Source organism: Narcine bancroftii, chromosome 8 (genome assembly GCF_036971445.1).
Source record: "Narcine bancroftii isolate sNarBan1 chromosome 8, sNarBan1.hap1, whole genome shotgun sequence".
NCBI lineage: Eukaryota > Metazoa > Chordata > Chondrichthyes > Torpediniformes > Narcinidae > Narcine > Narcine bancroftii.
Window position 1 is genome coordinate 27091282 of NC_091476.1, and position 13272 is coordinate 27104553.

Below are 13272 nucleotides of genomic sequence, written 5' to 3' on the forward strand. Positions count from 1 at the left end.
ATCATTAAAATTTTACTTCTGCTTCCAATAGGCCTGAGGAATAATTCAGGCGACCATTTACTTTCTAAGTGCATACCATAATAAACTGAGAAGCAAGGAATGCAGGTTGCTCATATGTCCTAACAGCTGGAAAGTGACTTTATTCATTTTGAAAAAAATCTAGAGTTGGATTTTCTTAAAAGCATTGAATTACTGGGATGTCTTACTCTAATGCCCATAATTCATCTCCTCTTTGATAGAAGGACTGACTAACAATGCTCTAGTACTGTAAGCAGAACATAATGACATAAAACAAATTTCTGCAGCTCCTTCCATTCTTTTTCCAACCTAACTCACACTCAGACTAAACACAGTTTGCCGGAGGAACAAGCAGCATCAGTGGGAGGAAAAGGATGGTCAAAACCCTTTATCGAGCCTAGGGATGTGGAGAAGAGAAGCTAGTGTGAAGAGCACTGGGTGGGAGAGGATGGAACGTATAATTTCCGATTCCCTGGTCTGCATCGACTCATCTTCACTATGGATGTCCAGTCTTTGGGCACCTGCATCCCCTATTAGGAAGTTCTCAAAGCCCTCTTAGCTGAAACTCAAACTTAAATCTTCCTGGTCTCCAATAATGGGATGTATACAGTTTTCTACTATTAATAAAATACAGAAAGATTAAATTTGAAAAATTTGGATGATAGGTTAAGGTTTAAGCACTGCATGTGATAAACTTACTCACCTCAAAAGACAAAGGGTTGCAATGGTAGCTGGACTGAACCTGCAAATTGACAGTTCCCATCATTTCCTTCTGTAATATAAACAGGGAAGAAATTTAACCAAATGAGTAAAAAGCTACCTTACTCATAAGCACATACATTATGGTTTCATGGACCCATTTGAAAATTCCATATTTTGATCCAAGCCTTTTTACCCAGTGTAGATGCCACCAGTGCATTGAAGCAGGATGTATTTTGATGAAAACTGTTAATTTATTTTTATTCTCTTTTTTGTAATCTGGGCTTCACTGGCATTTATTGCCCACCTTTCACTACCCTTAAGAGGTGGCTCACCTTTTTCAACTGTTGCTTTTTCAGTTTTTCCGATGAAGATACTCCAAAGTTCTGATAGGCCAGGAGTTCCAGGATTTAGAATGAGCCAGGAATCAAAAGGGCAGTGATGCATTTCCAAAAGAGGATAGAGTATGTCCTGAAGGGGAATCGGAAGAGGGTAGCATTCCCATATGCCTACTGTCCTTGTACTTTTGTGTTAGAGCAACTGCAGTGCACTATAAATGGTACATACTGTTCCCGCTGTGCACCAGTGTGGAGGGAATTAATGTCTAAGGTCATAAATAGAGTGCCATTCAAATGCACAGCATTGTCTTGGATGGTGTCATTTAGGGTCATGGAGAAAAAGTTATTAATTCTTAGGCTGCTTGTTACATCTGCTAAAAAAAAATTGCATATAAATGAAAAGTATGTCTGAGCTCCCTTAAATGTTGGTCTGGATTGCTCAAATTCAATTTACCCATAACTATTCAGCTAAAAGATAAAGGAGTCTTTTGCTCATCGGAATTTAATATAAAGGCTGATGCTTAAGGATTTTTTATGAACTGGTCTAGACCTGTAGAGCTCAGTACTTACCAGAAGCAGTTGCAATTCTTCCACTGTTTGATTTGCAGCACTTTTCCCATTTATTTCTAGAATTTCATCACCAACATGGAGAGTGCCTGTAAATCCAGAAATGAAATACATTTTCAACTTCACTGGGGAGTGGAAACATACTTGACAAATGAATAAGCCAGTGGCATTTCGACTCTTTTCTCACTGCAGCAGACATGCAGATTTCAATCGTCACTGAAGTGTGAAGGGAGCACCCACCACACATCACCTCAAAAGATGTAGGGTTTGATGCAGCCTTTAGCATCTTTCTGCTGCTGTGATAGGATCAATACCAAAAAAAGACTTCATCGAGACAGGTTGTCTTTCGGTTACTTGTCATTTTAAGAGTGCTGGGCTATGTTCAGCAACATGCACATGACCAGTTCATCTGTTGGTGAATACTCTGTCTGAACATGATGGATAAAGACTGAATCCAGCTTTGAAGGAACCAAATGAGCTAAATCTAAAACTGGTGTGTGAAAATTGCTGTAAGCACACATTACCACAAACAATCTCATTGCAGTATTTAATTATTTATGCAAAACATCAAAGTTCTGGAAATGCATATTTTTATTAAAAGACTGCTATAATCTGAAATTTCCTATCTCCATTTTGTATCGTTCATTTTTTCTCTATCACACCATTGCAGTAAGGATCACAAGTCTATCAATCATAACAATCTGCATGAGAAAGGCCGTTCAGATCATCGAATCTAATGGAACAACAGTTAATTCCCCACTCTATCCGAGAGGCACCCTTGCAAATTTTTTCTCTCTTCAAGCATTCATTCAATCGCCTGGTTGAAGTCAATATTGGTCTTGTTCATGTGAATCTTGCATACAGTGGGTTCTTGATCTAGTTTCATTGGTGGAATTGATCTTTAAGTGACTTTGCAAGTATATTCAGACAACCAGTGATCTGTGACGATCCCAAATATCTTAAATTGAATGTGGAACAACTTTGCAGTAAAGGCGTAGGATGTAACAATTAGCCTTTGCTTTCCTTGGGTTGGGAAAACATATAACCAAGGCTTTACCTTCTCACAGCTGACACTTAGCAGAGTGAGAGGTGACTATATTAAAACATACAAGGCCAGGAGGGGGTCTTAACCAGTTGGATATAAAGAGGATGTTTCCTGTTGTGGGTCAATCCAGAATCAGGAGTCACTCATTTAAGCCCAAGAAGAATTGAAACTTTCATCTCAAGCAGCTGTAAGTGTCTGAAATTATTTTTCCTCAAAGGGCAGTAGAAGCTGAGTCTCTGAAAATTTTAAAAGTCAGATGTAGATAGATACTAGATAAGCAAAAAATGATGGAAATATGGAGTTGATGTTATAAGCAGAAGGAGCCATAATCTTAAAAATGACCCATTTCCACTCCTGGTTCAAATGTTCATCTGTTGCTTGCTCATTTAGTAAGAGGCAAAATGTGGGGAGGGAAAAGGGAATGAAGTTTGAAAGATTCTTTTTAGCTTATATCAGGTGACTCATGATGCAATGAGAGTATAAGTGGGACGATAGAATGGCAGAAGCTTTGAGGATTTCGCACCTTGCCTATGAATCATCCCTCCATGCAGAATCCTTCCAATGACACAACGTCCTTTGTCATTCAGTTTCAGAGTAATTCCCTGTGGATACAAAAAGTTAACTATGTCTCCAAATGACACTTGCATGAATTTTTAAAAAAAATTAAATTTAGAGATGCAGCGTGGTAACAGGCCCTTCCGGCCTACAATCCCGCGCCGCTCAAATATATCGATGTGACCAATTAACCTACAAACCCCGTATATCTTTGGAATGTGGAAGGAAACTGGAACACCTGGAGAAACCCACACAAACACAGGGAGAATGTACAAACTCCTTACAGACAGCACGGTATTCGAACCCAGGTCACCGATGCTGTAATAACATTGTGCTAACCTCTATGCCAACTGTGTTGACTCTGCAAACTCTCATCAAAATATAGATTGATAATTATATTTTGGACTGTTTTTGCAAATGCATCTTTTGAGTGTGTGGGTGAGTGAGTGCTTACATGTTTATTTGAATATTCTGTGTGTGCATGTAAGTACCTGTGCTTTTTCCCTTCTTTTTGTGGGTGACTGCAAGTGTGAGTGTCAGTGTATCCATATATTACACTCCAAAATTTATTGCAGGAGGGTTATAATGGATGTGCAGGCACAGTGGAGAGATCCGGGCTGGATCATGTTTAAAAAGCAACTTCAATACCCATTTTGTGGCAAGTGCCTAGCTCAAACATGGTGCAATTCACTACATTCCCCCTACCACATCAACACATACAATGACGCCTGTGCACAAATATTACAGTTTGCACGCCAATCAATCATGATGACACATTGTCCAATTGATTGCACCACACACCACTTCACTCTCATACAGTGAAGAGTATAAGTGGGGGTACTAAGAAACTAGCTGGAGGGATGAGAAGTGGCTGCTTGCTTGAATGCACTGGAATGAGACAGCACTGCCATTATTTGGATGGCCTTTGATATGGCTGCAGCTGTACACAGGGCTGAAATTCCTCCACCAGTCTCATAGCAGGAATACATTAGGCTGTAGGCAGGAACTATGGAGGTGTGCAAGGCTGGTTAGCTGATATTTTTAAGCAATTTTGCATACATCTATACTTTATTTTTGAAAAAATATGATTGCATGCTCCTAATCTTGCTTCTGTTACTTCCTATTCAATTCTGATTTACAGTGGCCTCAAACCACATTATTTACTTCCCCATTCTTTGCATCAAAATTTACACTTTTTTAAAATTAAATTTGGGTGCTAGGGGATGCAGATTGGAATAGGTGGAAAATATGTGCTGTCACTTGATTTCATCCTTTAGCTAGAAGAACAGCAAGTATTTGTGGAGCTCAAATATTGGGTTTCCTTCAGAAAGACAGAATTCAAATTCTCACACCTGCCACACTGGCAGTGCCCTTGTTTTTTCAGCTGCCTGAATTGCTGTCGTCTGGAAGAATGTGGTAGGACCTGCGTACAAGCATTATGGAAGACCCATTCTCCAATGTATCAGCTTTTTCCTGCACGGAAAGACCTCAATTTTCCACCAGTCAAGCTATGTCATGGGGCAAAACTGTAAAGGAACACTGAAACAAAGGTGGAAACTAAGGACATGCACAAGGCCGGTACACTGATGTTTTCATTTCTACATTTGTTCTGTAATTTTACAATGGATTTTCTTTATGCTTACTGGCCAAGCAAGTGATAGCATGGAGAGATAAAGGGGAGTCGTGTTATCATGGAGTGAGGGCTGCATTTTTGTTATCGCGCTGAAGTGAGGTCATCAATAAAATTTGGAAAAAGGTCCAAATTTCCTCTTCCACTACTACTCCTCTGGACAAGTACCCTCCCTGATGAATGTTCAGCTGTGCAGTAATGACGAAGAATGATGGATTGAAGATCTGAGCACCAAGTTGGCAATGCTGCTGTCAAATTAATATTCTTCACTGACTGATGTCATAATCTGCCTGTACTTTTAATGGTTGCTCAATGTGTACCTATTAATGTTCTCACCAACCCAGAACATTAGTTTTTGCAATTGCTTTGTTGAGTGTCTTAACACCAATAATTCCATTTACATCAAACCTTGAAATATAACAGAATGGAGTGTCTTAAGATGACCCATAGATGGAATAATTTGGAAAGGAGTTGAAAGCATTGCTCGAGAACCACATTTTAAGAACATATGGAAGGAATTTAAGAAGGAAATTCTCAGAATATTTGTACAAGGCGGGGACAGGGCTAGAGGAGGGTGTAAAGGCCATGACGTTTAGTCTGTGGATGGATTGAAGAGAAGGGCCTTAATTTAGAAATTGATGAGCTGGGTGGCAGTAATCCATTGGAGGTTTTCCAAGGAGAAGCATAGTGGAATAGAAAAGTCTTCTTGTGAATGTGTTATAGTTAATAGAAAGAATTCACGAACATAAAGATTGTGATTTGGAAGAATACGTATTTTGCATCACGGACTGAAGCTCAGGCAGCAAAGCAGCAGAAATGTGAAATTTGGAGACGTTATTTTAAGCAACTGAAGAGATGAGGTAAAATATGTTGAAAATTATGCTTTAGTCTTGGAGAAAAATAATGACAGTAACGGGTGGATATGAATTGGGAAGCTCAGCTCTTGGTCATCCGGGATATCGTGTATTCCAAGGCAAAAAGGGAAGGCTTTGAGATTAACTGCTGAGGGAGGAATAGCTGTTGGAGGTAGACCAATTGGCTCTGGAGGAAACTGCAAGGAGTTTGCAGCATGAACAAAACTTTGGGGCAAAATCTAAAAGCACAGTGACAAAGCGAGTGTTTTATTTCCCTTCTGTGTAAAAGGATAGGTGAGCCTTTGAAGATTTTGTTTTACAAGAGTAGCATAAATAGTTTTTCTTCCCAGAAAGTTGACATACCATGGGTTCATTTGTACTTTTCTGGACTGTAATCATTTGGATTTTCTTCAAGTTCTGTGTCTCATGTTCTTTACTGTTACCATTCATGTAGGGGGAAGAGTTGGTACTGCCATTGCTGTAGATCTCCTGGGTTGCACCACCACAGGTCATCAGGTAACCCTAGGAATAAGACAGAGGTTAGATAAAAACAACAATGCAACTTGACTCTCTAATGGCAAATAAGAAAATTGGGAGATGATAAATTTATTAACAGATCAGATTCCGCTATTTCTTATCAAATTTGTGTTTTCAAAGCTTCATTTTAATCATGCCAAAGCACTAGAGATTATATTGTTCACTGTCTTTATTCTGTGGGTATTTGATGATGTACAAGAGAAACTTTACCACTTTTTCCCCCACCAAAAATATCCCCCAGGTATTCTATGCGAAGTTGGAATTAGGGTGATAATGAAGAGAAACGCCACATGGCTCACTAGCATCACCGACATCTATCATTGGGGCCCGGTGGTGGGCTGTCAGAAGACTCCTAGCAGCCTGCTGTCAGTCCCTGCACTGATCCCATGGCCCCATTCTCCCCGTCAGTCCACCACCAGTCCCCACACTGATTCCACTGCTCTGCCCGACATCCCGTCAGCAGTCCACATACCGATCCCACCTCCCCATTCCCACCAAATCCTGGGAGAGAGCAGGACAGTGGGACCAGCGCAGGGGCCAACAGAGGCAGTTGTTTGCAATAAAATGTTTTCTTCTATAGCTAAGCTACTTTTGTTTTTTTCTTGTAAATTACAGCATTATTATTAAAAAGATTTTTCCTCTTGTCGTAGTTGCAGCTTTTGTTCAAGTGTTTTTTTTTGGCTAAACTGTAGCTACATATTTCAATAACATTAAATGCTTACCCATTAATATACTAAAAAAAAATCTTAATATTCCCTGCTGAAATTGTAGGGGTTTGAGGGGGTGGGGTGCGAGGGGAAGATTTTATATGCCATCAAATACAGTAATAGAAAAAATATGCCTATGGAATCCAAATGAACTACAACCGCTTCTCTGAATTCTAACTTTAAATTACTTGCCCATGACTACATTCCTTAACACCAATTGGAATCCCAGATCAAATGAGAATGATTTTATAATTGGCTACAAATCTGAGGAAAATCCTCAGGTATCATTGATGAAAAGGGTCCAACCTGATTTGATTTTATTGATAGGCTGAGGTCAGTTGCAGTGATTCAGTACAATTACTTCTAGTTTTGGAGAGCAGGAGGGCAGAACTGAAGGTCGTCTCCCCTCTTTCTTCAGTTCCGCCGTGAGGTATCCTGGATCTCAAAGACCACTCATCATGGTCTAGTACAATTCTGAAGTCACCGAAAGCCAACCCAAAATTATAAAGAGGAACTAATTCCAGAAACATCAAACTTCAGAGATAAATGCTGAAGGCAACATGGTTGGCGTAGCAGTAAGCACAATGCAGCTCTTTTTCTTTTTTCTTTGGCTTGGCTTCTCGGACGAAAATTTATGGAGGGGGTAAATGTCCACGTCAGCTGCAGGCTCGTTTGTGGCTGACAAGTCCGATGCGGGACAGGCAGCGGTTGCAAGGGAAAATTGGTGGGTTGGGGTTGGGTGTTGGGTTTTTCCTCCTTTGCCTTTTGTCAGTGAGGTGGGCTCTGCGGTCAATGCAGCTACAGTGCCAGCAAATCGGGACAGGGGTTCAAATATCAGACACTGTTACAACTCCTGATATTCATCAAATGTGAACTTCATGCAGATCATTATTAATATGTTGACAGGGTGGCTTGTTACTCTGACCATCTCTGAATGAATGAGCCCCCACTACTGAGGCAATATTGGATGATAGGCAGTCCAATATTTATGAAGCAATGGCAGTAAGTTTTCAGGTTTAAATTCCGGTGAAGAGATTTCAGCCCCATTCCACAAATGTAAGAGGATTGATTTTATGAAGCCTTCTTTTTCTCTCTTTTTAGTTTTTTGATACTTGCTGATATTACTTGGAAGATTTGACAGGGCTATAAGTAATACCAAACATCATTTGTATACATTAAAAAAAACATCTACTATGGTAGGGTTTGTTCAACCCTGTGTTCCTTCCCATTCCTCTACTCCCAAACAATCCATCTACTCCAACATCGCCCCTATGGCCATTTAGAGCACTCCAGATGTTCTTTCACCTGAGATGAGTATATTTTGTTTGAACTGGGACCTGTCCAGTCTTTACCCAATAAGCAATTAGATATTTAAAGGACATTTGAGAAAGATTCCACCTTTACTTGTTGTGAATAGTTAGTTAAATTAATTGATCAAAATTGTACAGAATGTTGTGTTTGTCATAGGAAAGAACTTGCTTTTCTTTGGCATCCATCCTTGGACAAGGTCTGATTATCAAGCCACCACTGTAAAATGAGATTCAAATTTCATCTCCAAATTTATATGCAAATAATATCAAAATTGCAAGGTGATCACAATTTATTTCCATTAAAGTGTACGAGTATGTTTGATTTGGATTTGCTTCATTGTGGTTTACATGACAGTCTGCCAGCCTGTCTTACATCCAAAGGACCATAAAAGACACCCTTCACACCTTTCAGATTCTGGGCTGAAACAGTGATAGCACCAAGTCTCTTTAGTTGGCAAGTCCCTCCAGGATCCTGTGAAAAATCACTTTGCAGAGAGGTTCCAACTTTTAAGGAGCCATTCACTGTGTACCCAGTAAGGTTAACATAAATCCCACAAGAACCCATGCTGAATGATGTTCATCAATCCACCACCATATGTAACAGGATGTCCTACATATCTTTTTCCCTGAAGGAACAACTCATCCATGGATACAACATAGGCTCAGTTTACCCTCCAATTTCACACCTGTTCTGCTTGTATAGACTTAGACAAAATGTGCTAGCAGGGATTTTTGTTTTCCCCGAGTCTCTGAGGCAGACTCTATTCTTAGCCACACTTGGCATGAACTTTTCATGAAGTGTTCAGCAACAGTTGCTGAACAGCGACTGGAACAGAAGCCACAGCAGTAATTTTCATCCAACTTGCTTCATTGGAAGTTTTGGAAATTGGACTGGTCAGCCATTTTACATACTAGATTTCACATTCCATCAAAATAGACAAGGGGTAAAATTCGTGGCTGATCTGAACTCATCAGTTTTCCTATTAGGTTAAAATTAGCCATTACCCGTTGGATACATTCCTCATTAACTTAGGCATGCCAAATTCCATTTCATACCCCTCCTGCTTCCCAAACGGCAGCAATTAATTTCAAGCAGCTTGTGAAATAGCAAACCAATGAGGCTATTCAGTGTGAACAATCTTAAGCAACAGGCACTGTCAGGTAAACCAGCCATGATTTGTGATAAAGTCTTCAGTGAAATGTAAAAACCTTTTTATTATGCACTTCATTACTCAGAAAGTTGCTGATATTTGAGCCCATTGTAATGTCGATCTTTTCAAAGAACTGAAAAGAACCAAAAAGATGTCATTCATTAAATACACATGACGCATTATCACGTGTTCTGAATGTCCTACACTGGTAGTTCAGCAGTCAGACCTCTTCTTTCTCTAACATATCCTGGAAATAGGCTTTGGTAGCCACCAACAGCATATTGACCAGCACGCCACCTACAATGGGGCACAGTGCAGCTGGGATCTCCAAGGATACAATTCAACCTGATCTGACCATTGCATCCAAATAGGGAACAGCGGAAAGTCCAAGCCCCATAAAATGCTAATGTACTGTAGTGTTCTTTAAGATGAGATGGTGGAAGTTTTCTCCACTTTGTGATTAAAGTTTAAGGTGGGTCCAATGTGTTGTTTTGATTCACAGTCACAATAATGTTAAGTCTTGTGCAATACTTTTAATCAGTCCATTGTGTTTCAACTTCCTGCATGCAACAGGTTGTGGTTACATCAGGACTTTGTCAATGCCCAACTATGACGCTAAGAGGACATATTTTACTTCTGCTATGATGCCTTCTGTTAAAGTCTTTATGATATTTGGAAATGTGTGGATTTACTATTTTGTGGCGACTGTAAAATCTTCAATGAAGTTTATTGATTAGGGCACAGGAAAAAAAAACTTGCATCCTTTCCAGACCTTCTTGCTTTTTATTTAAAATAAACAGTGACTTCCTTTGAGAAATCCTAACTCTTCACTCTCTGATGTTCCAGGTAAATGGCCAGAGGGTCTGCAAGAAAGATTGGGGCAGATGGGGGAAGGGGGTCAGCAAGCAGGAGTGGGATTGGGTTAGAAAGAGGAGATCAGATGTGCATCAGGGTTGGGGAGGGAGAATGTAGATTTCATCCTCTATCAAGTTCCCAGGCCCCTGGAGTTGAGAGTGATTGGGGTGAGGAGATTGGAGCTGTGCTGCTGGTGGGGAACAACTAATGGTGGCTCTGGATGAAGTGAATCCAGTGTTGTAATAAGAATTTCCAGGTTTTCTTTTAAAAATAGAAAGAAACTTCCAACTTAACTCTTCAGATATGTTTTAGATATGGTCAAGAAATAGGTACTTTTTTTCCCCATTCGACTTGGTCTTGTCCTAATTAATTTGGTTTTTAATTAAATTGTTTTTAGAACAGACATTAAAAGTAAATTTACCTTTTGACCCATTGTTGTTTTTACGAGGAGATATTGAATCAATAGCTAGAAGTTTGAGATTGACTATGTATCAAATCGAATTTTTGTGTTTGACCCTGGCTGTTTCAAAAAAGTGTTTAGCCATCACATGGAAATCTGATATGGTTTTGAAAAGATGGCATAATGAAATGAGAGCTTGTATTCCTTTAGAAAAGACTACATACAATTTAAGAGACAAATAGTTTTTCTTTATTAAAGTTTGGAGCCCTTATCTGAAAACTATTGGTGTTAAAATTTGATCTCTCGGTCCACTTCGATGGGTGCCACCGCTCCTGCAGCTGAGGAGTTTAAATATGATTGTAGTAGATGATCTCCTTTTTCTCTCTTTTGTAGGTGGGGAAGGGAGGGTATTATTAGGGTGGTTGGGGAGTTTTTTTTTTATTATATAAAATTATTAATCACATTATGTTTGTTGTAATGTTACGTGATTTAAAATTTTAAATAAAATATTTTTTTTTAATAGAAAGAAACCATTTGGCCCTTTCAGAATCAGTATAGGAATTTATTGTCATGAACAAGACATGAAATGTGGAGTTTAACGGCAGCATCATAGAGCAGACATTCATATTATAACCATCTTACATCACTACTATAAAAAAGTTAAATAATAGTGCACAAAAAGTAAGGCAGCGTCTTTGGTTCAGGGAAGAAGCTGTCCTTGTGTCATTGAGTGCTCATCTTTAGACTCCAGTACCTTTTTCCCAATGGTAGCAGAGTGAAGAGGGCGTGGCTTGGGTGGTGGGGGTCTTTGAGGATAGAGGCTGTTTTTAAAACACCGCCTTATATAGATGTCCTCAATGGAGTGAAGCCTGGTGCCTGTGATGTCACAGGCTGAGTTAACAACCTTCTGGAGTTTATTCTTGCCCTGAGAGATGGTGCCTCCATACCAGGCACTGATGCAACCAGCCAGAATACTCTCCATGGTATTATAACCTATAGAAATTTATGAGAGTCTTCGGTGACGTACCGAATCTCCTCAAACACCTCAAAGTATAGCCACTGGCAAGTCTTCTTTGTGATTGTATCAATGTGGAGGCTCCAGGACAGATCTCGAAGACGTTGACACCCAGAAATTTGAAGTTCTTGAACCTCTTCACTACTGAGCCCTCGATGAGGACTGGGTCATCTTCCCCTGACTTCCTCCTGAAGTCCACAATCATCTCTTTGGTTTTGCTGACATTGTGGGTGGTTGTTGTCATTACACCTGATCTATCTCCCTCCCGTACGCTTCCTCATTGCCATTTGTGATTCTGCTGACAACTGTGGTGTCATTGGCAAACTTGTAGATGGCATTGGAGTTGTGCCTGACCACACAGTCATGGGCATATAATGAGTAGAGCAGTGAGGTAAAGCAGGCATCCTTGGGGTGCATCCCTGTGTTGATAATTAGAGGGGAGGAGACATTGTTTCTAATTCATACTGACTATGGTCTTCCAATGAGAAAATCAAGGATCCAGTTGCAGAGTCAATGCTGGATCACTGTACGATCCTTTATCTGGCCATTCTCCCCACAATCCCATCACCTCTCCCCAGTTTCTACCACCCACCTACACAATGGGTGACTTAGAGTGCCCAAGGAAACCACAACTCCTGGTAACCTGCCTATCACAGGGAGAACATTCAAAAGCTGCCCATAGAAATCACCAGAGGTCAGAAGTGACATGTGAAAGAAAGGGAATCCAGAGCAGCGAGACCATTAATTTCAGGTTTCAGACATCAATTCCACTAGTGGGGGAATTTCAAGCAAGACACTACAATTTGCATAAAAATAATTGATATCTTCCAGACACACCTCATTAGGTTTGTATTAGGCAGGGTATTGAGAGCTACAGGTATGTATTAAAGGCTGATAAACAGACTGAATCAACTCCTTTAAAAGAGAGGGAAAACTATCCAGTGGGACAGGGCAATAAAATCAATTTGAATACTGTATCTTGCAAAATTAATAACTCAGCTAATGAAACATAATCTTTGATTATTGGACCTTGTGTAGGTAAAGTTGTTGGTTCTTTGATATAGGTTGTGCTATGTGCGTTAATGTTTGAAATAAAAGTTTTAAAAAGATATTGAGCAGATGGTAACAGTACAAATCAATAAAACAAATGTCCAATCATACCAATACTTTCAATTGTCTAAATCAGTTTCAGTTGAAGAACATAAGTTGGTGGTTAGTTAATGATATCACATTATTGACTTCATCTTTGTAACAGTTATCCAAGATGGATATGACTTCATTGCCAGATAAGCTGTGCTGGAACTCTCAGTTAAAGGTTTACATCAGCACTCTGCCAGTAGGGAGGAAGGAAAAGTCCAGTTCAACACAGAGTCCACAAGCCACTCAATTGTTATTAATGGAAACATACAGGCCATTTACCAGCACCATTTAATCATAGAAACCCCAAGTGCACAATTTTACATAATCCTCAGCAACTCTTGTTTGACCCGACTCATTGAATAATTGGATGGATAAACATGTATTAGTAATGGTCTCCTTAACCTGAGTAAATGGTCAAAGCTGGCTTCCTTCCCCTATGATCGAGGAGGCA

The 13272-nt window shown here is 39.8% G+C and overlaps 1 protein-coding gene across 1 annotated transcript in view; it reads right to left on the minus strand.

Moving 5' to 3' along the window:
* The window catches only part of mpp1 (MAGUK p55 scaffold protein 1), a 57027-nt gene that overhangs the window by 17865 nt on the left and 25890 nt on the right, over window positions 1–13272 (minus strand). Inside the window, exons 2-5 of the mRNA XM_069893330.1 lie at window positions 6070–6228; window positions 3191–3269; window positions 1626–1711; window positions 722–790 (exon numbers count right to left, since the gene is read on the minus strand). Coding sequence (XP_069749431.1) covers window positions 722–790; window positions 1626–1711; window positions 3191–3269; window positions 6070–6228 — 393 coding nt within the window. The remainder of the gene's footprint in view (window positions 1–721; window positions 791–1625; window positions 1712–3190; window positions 3270–6069; window positions 6229–13272) is intronic.